We start from the raw sequence: 23,768 nt of genomic DNA on the forward strand, positions 1-23,768 counted from the left end.
GGCACACCTCAAGGGGTGGTGAAAGCTGAGTATAATATAGCAGTGGAATGATGGCAGGCAAAGAATAACTTTAGGAACACGGATGAAATTTGCTCCTGGGCCACTTCATCCACCACGAATCTCATATGAAGTTACCTGGGACTGAACGCGACGATTCACGATATGAAGAATTACAACATTTGAAAAATACATAATATTTATTCTAAAAACTTTTTGCTGAAATTGCTGAATTATTGTATGGTGTTAAGATAATATTTATTCGGAGAAAATTAAAGAAATAATTCTATTAGTACTTGAAATATGCACATTGTTCACACGATAATTTTACTGCTTGTCCAGTACGCCAATATCAGTTTACAGACTTACAATTCTGTATACAACCTGACACTCTTCTCATTATCAGCTATCAGACATATAGCATGTACACGTATACTATCAGTCCAGTGTCTTGTTAAATTACCGTATAATTCAGTCCTACTAGTTTTTCTTTTTATCAAAACACCCGTCCAAAACGTAAGGAATGGCATACTACACCGTGTTCAGAGAGCAGGCTGATTGAACACTGATTTTACCGTCGGCAACTTCCTGCGAAAGCGATGCGTCACTTGCCGAGAAAAATGCCTGTTGGCGTTCGGGACCAGTGACACATATTGTTTACTTATTTTGTTAATTGTTAATTGTCAATCAAATATAGTAATTAATATTGCACTCACCGTCATAGAATATGTTCAAAATATCTGCCCCTTGCTGTTAGACATGCCTGAATTCTTTTAAACAGATTTCGGGAACCTTGCTGCAATTGACGTTGCTGAATATTGTAAATTGCTTTATGAGTATTCCGTTTTAGAGCCTCCAGGTCATGTGGATTGTTGGCATACACAACATTTTTTAGTTTTCCCCACAAATAAAAGTCACAGGGGTTTAGATCTGGAGATCTATGGGACACAAACCCTTATTAATAATTCTGCTGTCACCATTTCATTCTTCAAGCACACTGTGTAATGCTCGAATAGTTCCCTAAGCTGTGTTTGGAGTCGCGCTTTCTTGCATTAAATAACCGAATCTTTCTTCTGCAGGTGCCAAATGAACGAGAAATGGATTGGGTACTTCATTAATGTATCGTTCAGAAACAAGAGTTTCTTCATAAAGTATCGGTGCAATGATACAGATTGTGCTAATCGCACACCATACGCCTGTCTATTGGTCGTAAATCGGAAGTTGCATTAGCGCATGAGGATTTCCACTGCTCCAGTACCTCTTGTTTTGTGAGTTAACATATCCCGAGAGATTAAAATTAGCCCCATCTGTGAACAAATGTCAGCTAAGGATCAAGAAGTCCATCATGCACATGATTGATAAACCAATTAAAAATCTCACTTTTTTTTTTCATAATCCACAGGTTTAATTTCAGGAACAGCAGTCATTTAATACGGAGGAATATGCAACAGTTTAGTTCCTGCCCACACACTGACTACAGAAAAACCATTTTGTTGTGCTAATCGCAGCAAAGATTTTCGAGGAGAAATTTCTAATCGATGACAGATGTCAACAAGTTTTTCCTCAGTTAAAACACGACTTTTAACTGCTTTCTGTCAATTAAAATGCCTTGGGCTCGAACTTTATTCACTAATTTTGAAATTATATCTCCAGACGGACATGTTATTTCGGGAAATTTATGACGAAATTTTCTCTTGCGTAATTTATATGAATTTGTCTTCACATAACAACCATATACGAAAGCTCTTTGTTCTGAAGTGTATCTCACACGAGCCATAAAGCCACAGAACAGAACACTGTGCAAAGCATCTGTAACTGTTGATGGCGCAACACTGACTCACTGGTATCTCGGCAAGATTGACCTTCAGTTTGCCGGCGGATCCTAGAGTATCTGCCGACAGGAAGTTCTGAGAAGCTCCCTGGCAGTCTAATAAGCCTGCACAATGAACACTCGGTAGTAGTACTGCTAGGACCCATTCGGGGATAAGGCTCTGAAGGCCAGACCCCTGCAATCTGCAATTGATGACATCCGTGATTTCAATTTACCTGCAAGGTGATAAGAGAAACTGCGACTATTTGACGAAGTAGTTCCAGGAGTTTCAGGCAATAATATGCTGCAAAAATTACGAAGGTCGTCAACAGTTAATAAACATTTGTTTCCGCCTGAGGTAATTTCCGCCCAAGAGAAGTAAAGAAGCTGATGTTCTTAATCATATTCTCTGCCTTTCAATAAAGACTCACATGTACTGTTTTCTCTGCTTCCGCCTATCTATTCTTTCATATAATAATCACTCGTGAAACAAATACTTACAGATTTTCTTATAGTACTTTTGTATGGAATTAAATTGTTGTTCAAACTGGCAGCATTGACTGCAGTTATGCCACAAAAGTTTCGAGCACTCATTAGAAGAAATTCTAATCCGTAATAAAATGAAATTTATTATTTTAGGGAAATTTCTTTCTGCAGTAGTTATTTAGGATATTGTGACATTTAAATATGGAAGACGAGTTGATGAATATGAAAAAAAATGGATTTGTGATATATGTGCAATTTGATAAATCTCGTATTTCCTCGGATACAACTAGCATTCGGCCAAACTAAGAGCAACAGTGTAAAGAGATGAAAATAAGAAATAAATAATAACATTCGAAATTTTATTATCATCCAAAGTGTCCACATTCACTTTTAAGGGACTTCTGAAAGGAAAGTGTCTGTACTTTCGACATGTCCTGCTAAATACATTTCGACCGTAACTAAGAGCACGTGAGCTTAAGCATTTCAAATGGCAAATTTCTTTGCCTCCGAGAACGGCAACAAGAAAAATGTGTGACGCTCTCTGGTAAGCAAAATGTTTTAAATTATAGTTAAATATATGTAGTTAAATTATTATCAGTGGACACTGTTTTAATCGTTATAAATAAACGCCATGAGTCTGATCTACTGACAATTTTCTTCCACCAGATATAATTAGGTATAAATTAGGTATAATTGATTGAAGTGTGGAATGATTACAGGTGAAGTCCAGCAAAAATTTCACCGACAGACCGATCGACCGAAGTGTTTGCCTTTCGGGCAGGTAACTTTACGCCATTTCAATGCGTGAGGCTGACGGACCACGTGACCCTGAATTTCAACAATTATGTGGCTACGGCTGCTGTGGTCTTCGATATCGAGAAAGACTCCGCCACAACAGGGCTCTCTGCCTACTATATTAAATGTCAGAATTTTCGACAAGGTGCACTGAGCTAATTGTTTCCTTCCTCACTGACAGAAAATTTTATGTCTCGGTAGTACACAAATTTTCTACGCCAACAAAAATAGCGACAAAGGTTAAAAAAGTAGAAAGAAATACTGGTGGTGGTAGTGATAGCACTACATTGGGGGAGGAGAAAATATTTCTCCGATTTTGAAGGTACTGTTAAGGACACCAGGGCATCTTCAAGGAATCCACGATTGTCATAAGTTACGTTGAGGGCCATCAAATTTTCAACATGCCGTGTAAGGCTAGGGCCATACGAGCGCACAAATTGCCCATGTTGTAACGAACGTCGTGACTTCTGTTGTAGAAATACATAAGAGAGGTGGATGCCGCGCTTTCTTCTGGCTCCACTTCTGACAAAAAACTACGCACCGCATTCTGAAAATGTGTCGTGTCCTCAGCAAAATTCATGATAAAGTACGTTCATTACAACGGACGCATTTTGTGCGCTCATGTGGCCCCAGCATAAGCCGCTACAGTTAAGCTTCCCGGTGAGAATAATATAAATCTCTCAGTTCCTACTCACAGGAAACATACCCGAACACAGTTTCCCGGGTTTCGAGAGAGCGAAACAGTACATGCTTCAGAACTCTTGGCTAACGTGTGACCGGCATATATTAATAAAACGTCGAACTAATAGACATGTAATTGGTAGTAAAAGGGAGCGTAGACCGTAATATCCGAGGGCGCTGGACTACCGGGACCGGTAAATATTAATAAAAAGTCGTTGAAAAATTCATGTCATTGGTATTGGAAGAAGGGGCAGACCGTAAAAGCCTGAGGGCGCTCAGCTACCGTGAGCGGCAATAAATAATAAAAAAGTCGATGGAAAAGTAGTATGATTGGTACTGAAAGAGCGAGCAGACCGTACATGCCTGAGGGCGGTCGGCTACCGTGAGCGGCAATAAATAATAAAAAAGTCGATGGAAAAGTAGTATGATTGGTACTGAAAGAGCGAGCAGACCGTACATGCCTGAGGGCGCTCGGCTACCGTGAGCGGCAAAAAATAATAAAAAAGTCGAAGGAAAAGTCGTGTGATTGGTAGTGAAAAGCGGGTGACCGTACATGCCTGAGGGCGGTCGGCTACCGTGAGCGGCAATAAATAATAAAAAAGTCGATGGAAAAGTAGTATGATTGGTACTGAAAGAGCGAGCAGACCGTACATGCCTGAGGGCGCTCGGCTACCGTGAGCGGCAAAAAATAATAAAAAAGTCGAAGGAAAAGTCGTGTGATTGGTAGTGAAAAGCGGGTGACCGTACATGCCCGTGAGTGCTCGGCTACCGTGACCGGCAAATTGTAATGAAAAGTCGAAGGAAAAGTACTGGTGGTGGTAGTGATAGCACTACTTTGGGGGAGGATAAAATATATCTCCGAATTTGAAGGTTTTGTTAAGGACACCAGGGCTTCTTGAAGGAAACCACGATTGACATAAGTTACGTTCAGGACCATCCAATTTGCTTGACGCCGAGTAATCCGCTACAGGCAAGCTTCCCGGAGAGAATGATATAATTATTTCAGTTCGTACCTCACAGGAAACATACCCGAACTCAGTTTCCCGGCTTCTGAGAGAGTGAAACAGTACATGCCTCAGACCTCTTGGCTAACGTGACCGGCAAACATTAATAAAAAATTCGAAAGAAAAGTCGTGTGATTGGTAGTGAAAGAGCGGGCAGACCGTACATGCCTGAGGGTGCTTGGCTACCGTGACCGGTAAAAAGTAATAAATAAATCGAAGGAAAAGTCGTGTGATTGGTAGTGGAAAAACGAGAGGCCGTACATGCCTGAGAACGCTCAGCTACCGTGAGCGGCAAATATTAATTACCACGTTTAGGCTTTTTGTTGCTCACTGCAGAATATTCCTTCAAGTCTGGTATTGCTCTTCCTCTCGAATGTAGGCTACCCTGTGGCAAAAACACACGAAACTTGTTTTTATATTTATTCTTGACTAAGAAAATACTGGGTGGTTCAATCGGGTGGTGATAATGTGTGTGATAAAGGCTTAATTGCGCTAATCACAACATCCCGCAAGCAGCGGGTTTCCTTTGGCGCCAGTTTGGCGGCGGTTTGCTGGGTAACATGCACTGCATCCATTGAAAAGTTGCGTGTGGTTTCGTTCATGTAACAAAACCAGACGCATCTCAAAGCCTCTAATCTGTGTGGTGTTTACCCGTGCCTGGTCCCACACCACCAGCATATCGCACGGGATGCAATTCAACACTGCACACACCAGTAACTGTACACTATAATAGCTTATGAAATATTTGAGACTATTCCATATAACTTATATGTGTCATAGGCCTACGTGCATTCAGCAAACCAAGCTTGCATGTGCCTCTTTGTTCCACAAATAAATGCGGTCGGTCACGTGGGGAAAACAATTTCATTAACGCCTTAAACCATAAACTTAAATTAAATAATATTTAATTACTCAGCTTCTGTCTGTGTCTCCATGGCTCCATAGTCCTTTGTTGGCCCGCTTTTCCAGCTTCTTAATCTTTCACATAATCGGTAAGACTCCTTCGCCTGGATCAGCCCGTCGCAAGGCCGCTGCCAGCACACAGGACAGCGCAAATACAATAAACGCAAATTTACATTCATGCATGATGTGAGATTGGAACCCACGATCCCAGCGTTTGAGCGGGCGAAAACAGTTCATGCCTTAGACTGCGCGGCAAATGTGATCAGCAACAATTCAGTTTCTCACTGCAACTCGTTTACAACATGCAATCGTCTACTGCTCTTTAGGAAACGATTACCGTTTACTCGTAGAGCAATACGAGTGTTTCGATTCCTCTAACAACGCTGTCAATAGCTGAGAACATGTAGCGTTGGGAGGTAGGATGGTTACTTGGAAGTGGCCGTGGCTTATGTCGGCATTTCCCTAGAGACACTGAGGACTGCCAAAGAAACTTTATTCCGGGCCTGGACATTAACCAGGGGCAGCTCAAACACGAGTGCTAAGCAGCCAGAATTATACGAAACTCTTTGGGCAAAATGCAGAGTGGTGCATTCTGGGCGCTGTTCTGGTTCTGCACAGTTAAATCTGAACCAGCATGTGTTTGGCACGTTTCTCTGGGGCTGAGAGAACCACTAGAAGCGTCGCAATACCCGTCTTTCGCTTTTGAATACATAAAAAGTAAAAAGTGAAGCTATCCCTGTAACAGGCCGTGGAGGCCCATAGGGTTGTGAGACGTTGAGGGTCCCACACTATCTAGACAATCGGCTCACAGATGGCGGCAAGGTTGTCAGCCTTACGCGCCGGCCGCCTTTTACCCCCAATAATTTCCTAGTACTCATTTCTGTTAGAGGCTGAGTCGACCCCAGAGCGAAATTGCGGCTGGAAGGATTAGGTCAATTGAAAAAAATTCAATGACGTCCTCGGTACTAGAACCCGCGACCTTCTGGCTTGTAGCATAGTTCCTCAACCAGCTACGCTACCGCGTGCCCCCTTTTGAATATATGTAAAATTGAATTTGTATTTGCACCACGGAGAAGATACGATTTTATGATGTTCACTAATATCTCATATTGGAGTGGAACATTTTCACTCGTTTAAGAGAAGAGCATAGAATGGAGGGTGTCTGAAAGCAGGGCGCTGAGCGGGATGTGGGGACGGACGGAGGAGCAAATGTCTCAGAATCTACACATATACGAGTAATCTCGGTGCTGATCCTCAGGAGACTAGGGAGCCATCACTGTGTGAAGTTCTTGAGTTTCAACTGACTCCATGGAACTGGAGACCTTTGTAAGATGGTTCTAGTTCCCCAGCTCCTCAAGACATTATCCGCCTTTTGTAGAGCCTGCGCTATACACGTGCTTCCATCACTCATTCTTACACTGAACCAGATGAATCCAGTCCAAACTTCCAATCTGCTTCCCTGAGATCCATTTCAATATCTTATCTACAAGTAGGAAGACGTAGGTGGAGGGATAATATTCAAATGGATCTTAAAAGACATGATGGGGTGGTATGGACTGGATTGATCTGGCTCAGGACAGGGAGCAGTGAAGGGCTACTGTTAACATGTTAATGAGCCTTCGGGTTCCAAAAAGACGCTGGGAAATTCTTTAGTAACCGCACAACTGGGGTCTTCTGAAGAAGAGCTTAGCTGCATGAAGATAGTTATCTACATCTAGGTTATCCTAGAGTTATTTTCTCTTCATGTTTCCTTACCAAATTGTATTTTGCATCTCCCACTCTTCCATGCGTGCTACATGCCCTGTATATTTAATTCTTTAAGATTTTATCATTATAATAATATTCGATGAAGAATACAAATTATGAAGTTCCGTAACTAGCAATTTGTTCTACCTCTTGCTAGTGTCTCCCTCTTGGCCTCTTGGTCCAGAATAGAGAACAACGTATCCATATTTGTAACATGACTCGAAGTGCCTTGCAGGGCGTGTCAAATGCGACGGGCCAGTTCAGATCGTACAATCATCTACGGCAGTAATAATATAATATTATTCATTTATTCATTCATTTATTTTTGTAGAATAAATTACATGACTGTATTTACTTACACATTATGTACTCAATTTCATTTATGATACATAATTTCTGTTTATATGTTCTCATTTTCTGAATGTACAGGCTCCCCTTAATTGTTCTTCTGTTCACAGGTGGCACTAAATACAAATTCTGCTACACCCCTAAGACAAACTTTGCTAGCGCAGGTTATTATTATTCCACATACTAATGTGTTATTAATTTCTGCCTACTTCTTACGTGAACAGTCTTCTCACAATTCTTTCTTTCCAGTAAAATTCCATAAAAATGCAGAGCATCTCAATCTCCTTAGCATAAAGGACACCTGTATTCCGCTATTGCCCTTCTGCATTCTCTAACATCTCATTCCACTTTCCAGCATGTTGCACTTCTTCTGAAATAATGCATACATCCCCCCTTCCCCTTACATGTGTCCTTATTCTGCAATAAGGGTAAGTCCTGCCTCTTCCCTACCCAGGAGCTCATAAAGCTTGGGCCTAGAAGCTCATCTCTGTTCTCTAAACGGACCCTGTTCAAATTCGTCCTTTAAGATAAAAACAAGGAACGTACGGAAGTTGTAGTCTACACAGAAGGGCGATCCACTGCAAAACGCAAGATAATCACGCCGATAGGAGTTCAGAATCCCTTTTCCTTCTTCAATATTTACTTTTCCTCTTCCAAAGGGAAAGTGTCAAAGTTGGATGAGTAATTTATGTGTTCTTAGTCCCGACATAGTGAGTAAAATGGATGACAAATTAGTGTGTTAACACTCCCTCGGGAGAAAGAAACAAGTGTTGAGTTACTCGTGAGGTAATGTGAAGAGGAAACAGATGTAGACTGCCACTTGTTGAGAACACATTGGCACGAGCAGATGATGTGTAATTACGGTGTGCGAGCACTCAGGAACATGAAGCACAGTCACAGTGACTGATAGATAAGACATCCGATCCGCAACCTTCCCCGGCTCGAGCCTAGGCAAGCCGACATTCTGACCCTATCTGCCAGGAAGCGTGGCACAGCACGCTCGCTCGTATGCCACTCCAGGCGAAGTGGAGGCAGCTCGACAGAACTCATGTACATATGTGCCAGGGGTAGCTATGGGGCGAAGTTCTGCTTAGTGCCTTAACCAAGGAATATTACGCTTCTACAGAGGAGGCAGCTTGATCCAATTGAAGAATAGCAAATTTAAGGTAAGTTATGAAACTGCAGAAGACATTTTTATTTGATTACTTCAGTACAAAACTTTCATGAAAACAGCATTGGACGAATAAGATATACTTCGATATAACTAAACAGACTTGACAAGTTATTGTATATTTTCTCTGAAGAACTAATTTGATTTTAATACAAATATTTATAATTGACTGCAAATAAAAGTAAATAGTTAATTGAATAATTAATTACGTAGGACATGCACATGCTTCTTTGCCTTTGGTAAATGTTAGTTATTTAAACCACTTATTAAATATTTCAACATCGATTTGCTGTTTGTTATTATCATTCTGACTGATAATGTGGGCTCCCGAGCCAGATTCCTTAGCGGTCTCTTAGGACATCCACTTCCGAGGGGCCCAAAATTGTTCTGTGAACTTGCAACGTTTACCGCTAGTCACTCACGTTGCTTAGTGGAGTGGTTCCCAAAGTAGGCAACCCGCACCGTACCGGGGTTGCTCCATATCATGACAATCTGTACGTATTCACTCATTTTACAGAATTCATAAAAAGCAGTTCGGTTTAGAGTCCAGATGTCTCCGCACTTTGAGCCTGTCACGCGAGACACGTTTGAATTAAAATGACGACACCGCACCCTTTCGGATTTCGGTGCGATGTTGGGAGCACAAGCGTGCTTTGCTGCTTCGCTCCTTTCTGCAATATGTCTCGCAAATAGCGAGTCTTCCTTCCTGAGAGCTAATCTCGACATCGCCCTGCTGTACGATAAAGTAATCCCCCTAAAATGTTTAAGTTATGTCTTATTTGACAGCGGATGTGAACCTGTGCTGCTGTAATTCTGAGGAAACGACACGGGAGAAAAGCTGTTCTCCAGTTCACATTTCAGTCGGTATTCACGAACACAAGACCTGAGTAATTCACTGCGTCTCTTTCCTCAGTTGAAAGTGTTTTGATTTCTTATTGTCTAGAATAAGTACTCATCTCTGTTGTTGTTAGCGTGATTCCTTATCATAAAATTTCTGAGCTCTGAATTATGATAATGCAATTATAGGCTCTTGTGGAAGCAGTGTAAATTTCGTCGAAAGAAGTGTTAAAATGTTGTGTTCCCTCTTCACCGTTCAACATAACTTAAGTTTAAAGAATTGCATAAAATTACAATCGAATTACTATCTCACTGAAGGCACCAATTTTTGTTTATTACTGTGTATTTAATATTCCATTTAAGTTAGGGCAACAACTTTTAAGGTATTCGACTTTTCCTACAAACGTAATGTTATATTTTTAATAAGAGTTGAAGGCAATGTTTTCATAATTTTAAGAATTATGTCAGCTACACCATATAAGGTCCTTCCGTGTAGAGCCCCGTGAACCACAAATGCGCCAGTGATGATCTTGACATTTACTTAGGCAATTTCCTTAAGAATGCATACACATGAACCATATGTTTAACATTTCCTTCGGTATAATTATGTTAAGCTCCAGCAGTTATATCTGATGGGACATTTTTAACTTAAAACTGTGTAGTAGGAATACTTCGGTAATTTGGGCCACTATAATAATTTGATACAGAAGTAGTAAGGCCCCCTTCTACAAAATTTGCATTAGTGTAGCAGGCTCTCACTGACGGAGGCCAGCAAGGCCCGCCAGAGTCTCATATTGCATTAGTGCAGCAGGCTCCCACTAACGGAGGCCAGCAAGGCCCGCCAGGGTCTCATATTGCATTAGTGTAGCAGGCTCCCACTGACGGAGGCCAGCAGGGCCCGCCAGGGTCTCATATTGCATTAGTGTAGCAGGCTCCCACTAACGGAGGCCAGCAAGGCCCGCCAGAATCTCATATTGCATTAGTGTAGCAGGCTCCCCCTGACGGAGGCCAGCAGGGCCTGCCAGAGTCTAATATTGCATTAGTGTAGCAGGCTCCCCCTGACGGAGGCCAGGAGGGCCCTCCAGAATCTCATATTGCATTAGTGTAGCAGGCTCCCACTGACGGAGGCCAGCAAGGCCCTCCAGAATCTCATATTGCATTAGTGTAGCGGGCTGCCACTGACGAAGGCCAGCAGGGCCCGCCAGGGTCTCATATTGCATTAGTGTAGCAGGCTCCCCCCATGTGACGTACTCCTCTGTGGAACTAACGATTCACACCAACTACAAAAGCTAAAACAAGTACCGCTTAATGCAACTGTACGCACTCTCGACTCACGACTGTCCATTCAACTTCCCCCCTCCAACTATCCCGACTCAGGCAACCCAACTATCTTACTGCTTCACTGACTTGTCCTTTGTGCAATGTCTTGGCACGGACCGCATAGAAACCATCTCTTCCATTCTTCTCTTGTTGCCGTGGAAACATGCTTGGTTGCGGAGCCGTGATCTAGCAACACCTGTTGATCGTTGCATATTTTGCCATCGTTGTATAGCAACGGTTCTACATGCCACAATATTATCCCTCCATCTATATATTGGTGTACATAGTGGTCCCTTTCCTTCTGATTTTCCCACAATATCCTACACTTATTCTCCTTCTCCTCCAGTTCGTGCTACATGCCCTCTCCATCTCAAAGGCAAATTTATGAATAATACAATCCTATTTATATTAGTAGTTTTGTTGTTGGTGTCCCAAAGGATATGAGTTTTGTCATATTTTCGAGAAATTTGTTAGTTGCTATTGTTGTGTTACATTTTTACTCGGTGTGTTTCTTGTAAGATATGATTACGTATTTTCTCTACGTTTATTTCTCCGCCATAGCGTAATTTCTGTTCTTTATATTATTCATAACTTGAATGCTATTGATAAGTGCATTCCGGCAGCTGACTTATTCCCTTGAATTATAATAGCATACTTCCATTTTTCTTGGATCAATAGAATATTGCATTAAAAGTATTAAATTAAACTATGTCAGTTTTTAATGGTCAGAGTAACAGGAGAAACTGAAATTCCGATGATCGTAGAGAATAATGCGCTTGATTTGCAATATGCAGTCAACATGCGTTAAACTTCGTGGCGTAAGTAACACTAAGAATGTCACGTGTATTAATGGCTAGAGACGGGACTTCCATTGGTAATTGGATTTCTTGAACTCTTAGAGAACGTAAATACAAGTAACTATATCGCTATCGCTAATTCAAAGTCTCTGCAGTTCACAACACCACGCACTAAATCTTCTCAGTCTACTGCGTTTTCACCAGTCGTTGTCTGGTAACGGCTTCATACGGCGGACGTTCCTCTGGCTCTGGGTTTCCGAACTCTCCCCGCGCCTCAGCTACCAGCTTCTCACAGCAACAGCTAATAAAGTCTGAACTGCAGCGGTCCTCTAACTCACTCTTCAACCAAATCACTCCACTCGACTGCACTGCACTGCACTAACTGAAATGTCGAAGTCAAAGTTACTTTACGACCGACGGTTTACCGCGTAAGAGTTCGTCTTGGTGTCAGGTCCCTTGAGGTCCACGACCAGAGATTCTCTTTCCAACTGAACCCTTGCGGTAATAGTCCTAATGTAACATCCTCTCTGATGAAAAGATGGGTTTGTCTCTTATGAATACACTTGACCTTTCGTCAAGTGCATATTTGGCACATATAACATGTTATTGAAAATTCTTCCTTTTGCACTACACATAAGACGTCTGTCAGTACAGACGAATTCGGTCCATCGAGTCCATCATCGGAGCGGACCATATAGAAAGCACCGCTTGCAACAATATTTCCAATGTTGCGCGCAGGCCCCTTCTTAGCAACGTCCCCACTATTAATGCGTATTTACGAAGCTGTTGCTGTTGTCTCTTTATCTCTTTCGTGGCCGTTGCCTATCAATGTGTCTATAAGCCACATTGCTCCCTCCATAAGGTTATTCGTCCCGAATAGCCTGAAGGCGTATCGCAATTTTTTCTTTTCCGAGAGTTGTACTTGCAACGTCTGTGTAGGTCTCACCTTCTTCCCCGTGGCTCGGTTCCCACGCTGATTACTCTCTAACTTCTCCGATGCTCCCTCCTTAAGGCCGCTAGTTCCATGGGGCTCCCTGGTAAGGCGCCAGCCGGTCGATATTATCACCACCGTCTTTCTTTTCCTCTTTTCTGAGGACTGCGGGCATAAGTGCCGAGAGCGGTCGGTGCTCCCTCTTCTCTTGCTCTTAAAGCCGTGGGAGGTTTCTTCTTTTGCTTGAGCGGGGGTCTGTTCCTGGCGATTTGTCTGAGGACCTCGTCCCTTATGCCATTGTTGCATTTCTGCTGCGCCCGATGACCCTTCAGGGGTTTTTCATATAACATTGTCCCTACCCGATCCCTGACGACCGTGTCCCTTGCGCAATGCAGGATTGTCACGGCGGGTCAACCGCTCTCGGGCATTGGCTAGCTTCTGCCGGGACGCACCGTCGCACTGGATCCGTTTTACCGTCCTGCCGCTAGGTGCCGGTCCCCATATCGATCCAGCAGCGCTCCGATTGCTGCCACTTCTGCCGCTTCACTAGGGGAGTCCTGCTGCTCCGTACGGCCTGCGACTTTTCTCGATTTTCCGTGATGTCCATTTTGTTCACTGTTCTTAGAAGACATCCACTGCGGCCTCCATTTTCTCTACCTGGGAGTCCATCCTGGCCATCATCTTTCCTTCGTTTGTTTCCATCTTCTTTCAGGAGTCCTTGACCATCTCTTTCCTTTTTTCAGGTGTTCTTGACCGACTTTCGTTTCCTTTACTTTGGCTTCTTTTTTCTTGGTTGGTTCTCAATTCAGCCAGCAGGCCTTCCATCATTTGTTCCATTTCCTTAGTGTGGAGGTATAGCTTCTTACTGAGGACTCCAACCCAGGTACTTCTGACAAGAGTCTTCACAATTTTAAGTGACTCTATAAGTGGAAATATAAATATAAATAATAACTAACTACCCCAACTCAATGGAGCCGGACCCTTCTTGGAAAACAGCCAGTTGTGTAGCTACTCAAGAAATTCCTAATAATTCATGGAACCCGAAAGTTCATTGTCTTCTTCATGAGAGCACTCCATTGGTCCCTATCCTTATCCAGATCGATCCAGTCCATACCATCCCATCCTATCTATAAGATCCATTTTAATATTGTCCGCCCACTTATTTCTTGGTCTTCCTAGCGGTTTCTTTCCTTCTGGGTTTCCCACCAGTATGTTTTAATGCACCACTCGTGCTACTTGGCCTGCCCATCTCACCTTCCTTGGTTTGATCATTCTAATTATACTTGGAGAGTACACATTATGAAGCTCCTTATTATACGGTTTTCTCCAACCTCCTATCACTTCATCCCTCGTCAGTCCAAATATTCTCCTCAACACCCTGTTCTCACACACTCTCAGCCTGTGTTGCTCCCTTAATATCAGAGACCAAGTTTCAGTCCCTTACAAAACCAAAGGCAAAATCATAGTTTTGTATATTCCAATTTTTATGTTTTTAGACAGCAGACTAATGTACAACTGTACAACTGTATATTATCATTTCTAGGGCTTAGTATAGCAGACGACTAGCCAGAAGCTTCTGGACTGAATGACAGCAAGCATTCCTCGAATTGAAACTCCTAATTTGCTCATGAATCGAAAAATAATAGAAAACAATAATAATAGTAACAATTCAGTGAAATATTAATTTATTTACATGCGTACCCAAGAACCCGGGGGCCAATTATAAGTGCGCTTTAGCCAAAGACGAAAGCATAACCAATACATACGCGGAAGCAAAAAGACACATACGGCAATTTATATCATTTAGACTATAATAAAGATTCAGTAACTGCAATCATGTCAGCCATTATTCGGTGATAAAAGAAAATATGCTTACATTCATACTTAATTTTATCAATATTTTAATGACTGAGAAATTGCCGTCACAATAAAACAGTTTTGGTTCTGTGTATGTCAGCGTCCCTAAATGCAGTAACAAAAGCAAAGTTGTCTCTGTGCCATTTAAGTGCCCACAGCGCCATGATGAATTGCGAAAGAGTGGAGATATAGCTCCTTTCTTGACCTCGGCCTTGGATAGAGATGAGTGATCAGCTTCGCCCCACCCCCTCCGCTTTAACCCCAGTGAAAGGACCTTGAGTACCCGAGCCTAGAGTCCGTCCGGGCGCTGGGGAGGGAACAACAATTTCTTGTTCCTGCCGTGAATCAAACCCCGACCATCTAATCCATAGCCAGCCACTGTACAGACTGTACCATTCAGGGGAGCGACTCCTGCAAGTAATGCAATTAAATTCTTATGTGTTTACGCGGAGACTTACAGTTGCAAAGCTAAGGCGAGGAAGATGAACCAGACAATATCAGAAGTAAGGCAGTTCATGTAATAATAATAATAATGAGATTCTATTCTTGTTCACTTAACAGCCCAGAGGCCAACTGCAAAGTTAGCACGAGTACGAAGAAAGAAATAACAAACCTTACAAACAAAACACAAAATAAAGCAGTTTATGAAATAATAATTATAATTCCACGAAAAAAAAAAGTTATCATTTACAGGTGATAAAAGTAAGATACGTACTTTTGCAGTGGTTATGCCGTAATGCGGCGAGAGATATAGTATGCATACATACCTAAATATCTGCATGTAATAATAAAGACAATATAATAATATAAATAATATGTAAATATAAAATATTATTAAGGATAACTCTCTTGGCTCCGAATACGTCAACGTCCCTGCAGACATCATTAGCAGTTGATGCACATCTAGCAGAGGGGCAATTTTTACATGAGGAGCGGACATAGGACAAAGTTAAGTCCCTGCTACACCGAACAGGAACTCAGAGACCAACTTCCCAAACAGAAAGAAAGAATTTGAAACCAGGGAAAACTTGAAAGAGAGCATTGAGCGATTCCTATGCTCCATAGAGAGAGAGAGAGAGGATAACAGTAATATACTTGAGGAAGAAGCGATTAAGTGCTGTAACTGCAAGAATGATTGTTGTGCACGTGCTTCTTAACGAAACAGTTAAATGCGACATATATCTACTCGTAAGTGGACAACATCTCCAAACCATCTGTGATCCGTAAATTGTAAATACTTCATTCCTAACGTTATCGGCCTTCAGACATGCTGATTCATCGTCAATATTCATATGCGCTTCGCGGCCTGCGGCGTACAGGACGCCGTGAAACGCAGAACTTTGGAAACGGTGAACAAAGTAAAATTATCCTTGTATTTTAGAATGTGGTATATAATACTATTAATAATAATTTCATTAAATATCAGTAATAATATTAATATTTTACTTTTTAACATCCAAGCACTCCAAAGACAATTATTAATACTGTCACGTGTAGAGGGGTACGCATGAGGAGAATGGCGGGTTATGGTTCGGTTTATTGGATTTATTAGCTCTTCGGTTACACTCTCTCTCTCTCTCTTAATTACACTTCAATACGAGCAATACAGGGCAATAGCTGATTTACACACTTGCCAGTTCATCGCTGCACACGCACCAGGATTCTATCTTCACTAGTCGTCTCCTGGCAACGGATCTCAACACAGAAACTGTAACAGTCTCACTGGATTACACACTCCAAGCATTACACATAAGCAAATTCTTCTAATCACACTCTAAAATTCTCACCGGCCAATTTCTTATTCCTCTTCTACGACGAACTCAGGACTCTGTCATTTACGAGTTCCAATTCGCTCACTCGCGTGCTTCCGCCACTACTGTTTCTCTCGCAATTGCCAGCTCAGGAATTCTGCTCACTTATGCAGCCGACGGACCGACATTGACCAAACAGTAAACACATATCACTTGACCCCTACCCACCTGTTGCTCTGTGACGTCACCGCACACGAGCAAACTGACGGACACGCAGGAAACCTATGCCACTGTTGCGTGCGCATATCTTGTTTACGGAGATATTGCCTTACAACGCGTTGATCAAATACTCTTGTTCTTACTCCGATAAATATCTGTGTTGTGGCAGTTGGGTTTGCAGGTATGTGAGTGCGCAGGTCTGCACGCTGCGCAAGACGGCCGAGACCTCTCTGTATTCCCTTCCTTGACAATGTCAATATGAATAGAGTGGTGGCTTCATTAGTAAATCCCGCAACACTCGCATGTATTGCCGTTGCATACTCAGCGGTGATAGTCACTGCGGACCCGAGTCAGGATTCTGTTATGATTGGTTTTGTTCGTAATCACCATTTTCTAAGAAATTGACACTTCTAAACATACGTGCACTTCTTGTGCTCTTGACCCGATCTTCCATCAGAATATTTGTAACATGTTGAATATTTACTCGATATTGCTTAATTACTAATCAAATACATTTTTCATCAGGAGGTTAACCCTCTAAAGCAAAGTGGCTCCCAACTATATCACATGTTTCGACACTAAAGAAAAGGGTTGCTCCTGAGGAATATACCTATGTTTCTCGTAGAATAAGAAGTGACTATTTCTCTAAACGTCATTAGCGGATGCACATGTGTTTTCTTTGAGTTAGGAACTGAATTTTTAAATATTGTGACATGTTGCGNCCCCCCACACCAGCAGTGACGCGGCGGGTGAGTCAGCGCTCCCCTCCCACCCCTCAGCGGTAACGTAACGCTCGCGTAATAGGCGAGTAATCACCCCGCATCCTGGCAGCTACGCGCGGTGACGTCACGAGCGGAGCCGAAGAGAGCCGAGCGGAGCCGAAGGTAGCCGAGCCCCGTAACCGGTAACTATGCGAGGCGAATCAACAGCGGTGACGTAACAGGATGACGTGGCACTCATTACGCAACAAGCAAGCACTGCAGCTATATAAGTGAGCTGCACAGTGGCTTCGAGTCAGTTGTACTGTAACAGTCGCCGAGTTGGATTCAGAGTCAGTCAGCCAGTCAGTTGTATTGTGGCATTTGGAGTGTACTAATTGTGATACTGCAGATAGCAGTAATCGTAAATCCGTAATTTGGGTGATTGTAAGTGCGAATGTGAAATTAAATTCGCTATATAAAATACATCGTGTAGTTATTTGTCGCGGTATACACCCGATACGCGACAATATTAATTATTTAGACGAATTTCAGGCTTTCAAATATTAAGATAAAAAAATTTAGCCTTAATTAAATTTAACATAAAGTATGAAATCTATTTCATCTTTAGCCTTTCATTCCCGCTTATGTACGTTCATTTGGTCTGCTCTCGTTTCGTGGTTTCATGCTTCTTCACTTTCATCAACATTCGTGTTGCTGGTTTCAGTCACTACCTTTGTTAACTACATTCTTAGTAATTTCTTCCATAGGTATGCATCCTATCTAGGTTCAGTTCCTTCGAAATTGTCCTCTGTTTGATCCAATGACTGAGACTAGCTCTTTCTAATGGACGACAGAGATTAGGTCCTTCCACATCCCCTCCGTTTGCCTGAGGACGGAAGCAGAACGTCCTTCCTAAACGGTGAATATTTAGCACAAAGCTTCGGCGATGGATAATATCCAATATATTGGAACTAACAATATTCTTAATCTTTAATATAACAATGTTGCGTACATAATACTGTCATATTACTCTCAAATTTCGTGGCCAGTAATTATATCCACTATCAGCACTTTTCTTCTCATTTTCATTGGGTGCATCCTGTTGTGTTTATTGTATAAAATTCTTTATTGGGATCCGTCGTAACACAACAACGAAACGGTATAAGTCAGTATCACCTTAGCTACATATTTCGGCTATTAAAACCATCATCAGGCAAATACTTGGTTACTACACTCACATACACAATATAACAACAATAACGCAACAACTGACTTCATAGTATGAAACATTACGTGAATAGTTTTTAACCATATTTTATTGTATAACTTTCGTTTTATAATAATTTTACTGTATTTTTATACCTTGTATTATTATAGTGTAACACAGTTGTCAAGTATCCAGCTCCACTGCACCATCACATTGAAATGCATTTCAACAGCGTGTGACTGCAGTAACCATGTATTCGCCTGATGATGGCTTTAAAAGCTGAAACATGTAGCTAAGGCAATGCTGACCTTGACCATCATGTTGTGTTGCGACGGATCCCAATAAATAATATTATATATATTCATATTTAATGAGAAGCAAGAAGTTATTTAATTTAAGTTGACATCCGGCTAATGCAGTGAGCAATCACTCAGCCAGAAATCTCCCCACAGTCTTCTAGGCCGCCTCTCCCAGCTTACCAGAGGACAAGACCTGTCTATATAACATAATTTTCCAATAATTCGCACACGAAAAATTCGCATATATTCGGTTACTGTGTGAAGACCTCAGATGATAGATTATACAGTGTAACTTCAAATTGAAAGTTAATGACATTATTTTATTTGTGATGTATGTTTTAGGTTATGGATTACGTCTACCCTGCACTTGACATGTCTTCCCTCTTCCCATCGCCAGTTCAAAGTCCAGTGCCCTATGGCGGTAGCCTGGATTTCTGGGCTGACTGGCCAGCAGTTTCAGACATCAACACATCAGGCAAGTCACAATGAAGATATCATATATCACAACACGTACTCGTGTTATCACTATGCCTGGACTCTGTGGAGAAAAATTCTGGCTCCTGCCTCGAATCGAACCACAGGACTCTCGTAGCCAGTCGCTATACTAGTTCTATATATTCACATATATACACATTGGGCAGCGCTGATCACTGGGCTCTCTGCTTGTGGGTTGTTCTGTATGTAGAGCTTTAATAAAGAGTTAAGAACATAACTGTACAATATTCACACATAAAGTGTATCATTTTAGTACGCGGGTTCAAATACCCGGCGGAGGTCGTCGAATTTTTAAGGGCGGAAAAATTCAGGGAACAAGTCCTCCGGGAGGGACTTTAAGCCGTGGGTCCCGTGTCGTAGCTTTACGGCTCGTAAAAGAACCTCATACCTCCAAAGGAGATCACTGAGCAAAATTGCGGACGTTTGCCGCCCAACAGCAGTCAGTAATACCTCCGGTAGATGGGGGAAGCATTATAGACACTTCTCAGCCAGTAGAGAGCCGGTCTCGCTGGCTGGGTGGGACTGATGGTAAGCACCAATACCGGTAGGATATAGGGGCTGGTAGAAATCATAGAGGGAAGCACAATGGACCACTACAGGTCTAAGTGCATGGGGAAACCCACCCTCTATAATAACTAACTAACTAAGTGTATCATTTCCATAAAGTTAAAGGATTTTAAATAATTAAGCAGGCATATATCCCAATTTCTTGATAATTCAGCTTCACTTCTGCGCATTTTCACACTGTATTTACAGAACAAGTGGTATACCTAACTTGCTTATTCGTTTAAATGTGCGGTCTGCTCAATGCCGACACATTTAGAGTTGCCTTGCTTAAACTATATAGTCACTTACCCATCTTCAGCTGACAACAACTTAGTTCATAAGCTGTGTCACTTGGGACGAAACAGGGCCAGAGATATGTTGGAAATATTCCTTAATATTCATAGCCAATTTTTCTGAAAGGGTGAGAATGATAGGGAACGTTCGTGCCTTCACGGAGCCTCGGTGAGCTCTGAGTCAGATCAGTCACGGTGCACAGCTGTATGATAAATTCAAATCAATGGTGTCTGCTTGAACTCAGGTCTCTCCTGTCATCCAAAGAAAGGTGGTGGGAGGCGAAAACTTGAGGCCCAGAGCAAAATCAGGGGCGTTACATTAAGGGTTCCTGAATGTTGTGCAAAGTAGTTCTTTGACAGTATTAAAATTATATTAATTATATCAACCTAGGTTGATTACTTTCAGTAATCAGAGGTGTAGCCATTGGAGCCCTACTGTGGATGTTAGATTTGTGAAGCTCACGTCGCACTGTTTTTGTAGGAACAGTCTTCAAGATGAATATTCAGTTCTTATGCAAGTCATCTGTGCTGTAGCAGTTGTGTGACTTTTCAAAACAATCCACTCCAATTTATGACGATCTCTTTCTGTCAATGTTGAGTTTTACTCACTGTTCCTCTTCGCTGATGTTGTCTTCCCATGATTTCTGTATGCCGACAGAACCTCAGAAACTGTCGCTCTCGATACGCCTAATAATGTGATAGTTTTGTCACAGATGCTCAAACTAAACGCGCATCAATGATCTGTCTTCTTTCAGCATCGGACAAGTCTCCCATTTTCTAATTTTTCACACGGATTGTCACTTAACCCAATCTTTAATGCACTTCGTACACGGTCACTACGGGGTGTACACAAACGGGAGAAGAACGCTCAGTGTTGCCAACTGAAGTTCTTCCAGTGTAGCCAGTGCGTTCACCCCCCATATAAGCAGTATATACCCCAGCTGCTTTAAAATGAAAGGAAATGTGAATTTTTATTTCAGAATCTTGTGCTTCTTAGAATAAACTGTGATTATTTTCTTAAATAGCATTTACTGGTAAGTTTTTGTAATGGGGATCCAGTATGTTTTCTGTGTGGGTAGGAATTAGTTTCTGTAATATTAACTTATAGTATTTCACGTTTCAAAACCTAGCAGATAAGAAAGAATTTGGTGGTATTTTGACAAGAAGTCATAAGCCGCTCTGCTCACGTGAGTGTTTCATGCTGGAAAACTTTGAATACTACAATACGTATAGTCTGCACAAATAATTTGAGACCGAGATATTTCTTCGTGAAGAGTTTATAGTTGTATGATCTGTTTTATTATCAATATTTACGAAATTACCAATCTCTAATAAAGTTTAAGAAAATATTGGAAAAAGTGTCCTTTTTGTCAACATGACTTGTACTAATACTTATAATTTTCGTACACAGATCTATCGCAGGAAATGTCGGACGGGGCTGTGACCGAAATGGTGGAATTCTGGCGGGAAGAAAATTTCTTCCCCGAATTGAACGGTTCAGTGATCACGCCTTCACAGCGTTTACCAGCAAGGACCATGTATTGCACTGACAGCTGCTCAGAGTACCTGGACGAAAGTGCAAGACAACTGCAGTATCAACCAGAAGCATCACCAATTGTGGTTCTGGGGGTCAACTTGTCTGCGCTTGGCGATGAGTTCTCATGGTTGCCATCCATAGATGAAGAGCACCCTGCGGATGGTCGTGGCTTTCTAAACGAAAGCGAACAAATCGAGAAACAGGGTTCCTATATTGACGCTGCGTCAGCAGCCTTGGCGTCTCACGATTACACCAACAGAAATTTTGAGCAGAATTCCAAGGGGTGCTTTCATCCATACCGAGGGTCCGATACCGTTCTGGAACTATCAACATCACCGTCTTATACTATATCACCGCTTCTGACACCCGTAACAACTCCAGAAATAAATCCTATTACATTTCCTGTCACATCACCGCCACATTTTGCAGCGTCTCCTGCAACAGTGTATTCTTTGTCCCCGGTACTCAATGCATTGCCACTTGATATTCATATGAACGGGGTAATGGCCCCCACTTCTTCCCCCAAATCAGGAAGCCTTGCGAAACCCCACGCTGAAGAGAAAACATTTCACTGCACATTCAATGGGTGCAAGAAGATATACGCCAAGTCATCACACCTGAAGGCGCATCTTCGGAGACACACAGGAGAGAAGCCGTTTGTTTGCACGTGGGCTGGGTGTGAGTGGAGGTTTTCCCGATCAGATGAACTTTCACGTCATCGAAGATCTCATTCAGGAGTTAAGCCCTACCAGTGTCCAACGTGTGAGAAGGGATTTTCACGGTCTGACCACCTAGCGAAACATCTGAAAGTTCACAATAGGCAGCGCTGGGTGTCATACAACAGCAAAGACGCCATACATCTGCGGAGGGAGAGGAAACTTACTTCCATACATCGTGTCTGACGCCTGTTTCTAGTTTAGTCAGACGGTTTGCATCTTCTTTCATTTTATTTGTGAAATACGAGTATGCGCAAAGCGTAAAGTTCAGGCGCGTTTGCTCTCTCATTGTTTTAAAAATTGTGCTAGGGCCTCCGATCAAAATCAGTTCAACAGTTGTAGGGTCACGATATGACACAGCATAAAATCTCTTTTGTTTAATTGTTTCGAACTCTCTCAGGCTTGCAGAAGAAGTGCATTTGTCATAATCTCTTATATTTCTTATCCAAAAATCTGTCCAAAATATTTTTCCTCTGGCAAATATTTACCGATTTATCCTCTGGACGGGGACATGGAAAGTAGTTAAATTGGCCGATCTGAGTGGTAAGTGAAGAGGCTTGACAAATTTTCGTAAGATTCTCTAGTGTTAGATTTCATGGAAAGGCGTCCTGAAGTTCTCCAGACAGAGGGACGTGCAGAGGAAGATGGCGAAACATTTATGCAACTTTTACTTGAGTACTCGTAAAATAAATTACCATGGAGTACATTCTCTTGGCGATGTTACGCCTTACAGACTGATAGAAGTTTATTCGGGTTTCGGAGGATCGTACCGTCTCCATTATCAGGGCTGAAGAATAAGCAGGCAAGTAACACCCTGAAATCAGAATAAAGACAAAACATTATGTTTGCCAGCATGTTATGTTGACTGCATACACATCAAGATAATTTCTCATGTTTCATTGTGAACATTCCTCAGAGTGGCCGCTTATAGCTCTTGGAAGTTACTGAAAAAATAGTAATTTATATTACATTGACAAGAGCAATGAATAATCTTATATAACTTGTAGGCTTCTGACTCCAGGGTCAAGCATGATTAAGTTCCTCAAATTGTAATAATGACAAAAGTTCATATGTGATTAATTTGCATGGCGTTCTTGTGGACCCTTTCTTTTGCGTATATTCATATTTAAAGGGCGAAATACAATATTAAGACCTTCAGTCGGTTCGCAGAACGGATATGCACTCCTGATTGCTTGCTGATCGGCAGGGAAGGACGGGGTTAGAGGTAAGGACAAATCCAAATGCAAAGGCAGAAACCGTGAACATCTGGACAAGAGAAACACGTGCCCGTGTCACGTTCTGTGTTTTAGAACATCAAAAT

The 23,768-nt window shown here is 42.0% G+C and overlaps 2 protein-coding genes across 2 annotated transcripts in view; both read left to right on the plus strand.

Moving 5' to 3' along the window:
• The first annotated feature begins 8,606 nt into the window (after positions 1-8,606).
• LOC111868298 (Krueppel-like factor 6) lies at positions 8,607-22,655 on the plus strand. Its single transcript, XM_023858835.2, has 3 exons — positions 8,607-8,936; positions 19,203-19,335; positions 21,606-22,655. Exons 2-3 carry the CDS (start codon positions 19,206-19,208, stop codon positions 22,631-22,633), a joined length of 1,158 nt encoding a protein of 385 aa, XP_023714603.1. The 5' UTR covers positions 8,607-8,936; positions 19,203-19,205; the 3' UTR covers positions 22,634-22,655.
• Positions 22,656-23,619: 964 nt separating this feature from the next.
• LOC111868306 overlaps positions 23,620-23,768 on the plus strand; it is a 168,875-nt gene continuing 168,726 nt past the window's right edge. The window contains exon 1 of the mRNA XM_033753001.1: positions 23,620-23,672. The gene's annotated coding sequence lies outside the window, so the exon portion shown is untranslated. The remainder of the gene's footprint in view (positions 23,673-23,768) is intronic.

This window comes from Cryptotermes secundus, unplaced genomic scaffold (assembly GCF_002891405.2).
Source record: "Cryptotermes secundus unplaced genomic scaffold, Csec_1.0 scaffold1115, whole genome shotgun sequence".
Taxonomy (NCBI): domain Eukaryota; kingdom Metazoa; phylum Arthropoda; class Insecta; order Blattodea; family Kalotermitidae; genus Cryptotermes; species Cryptotermes secundus.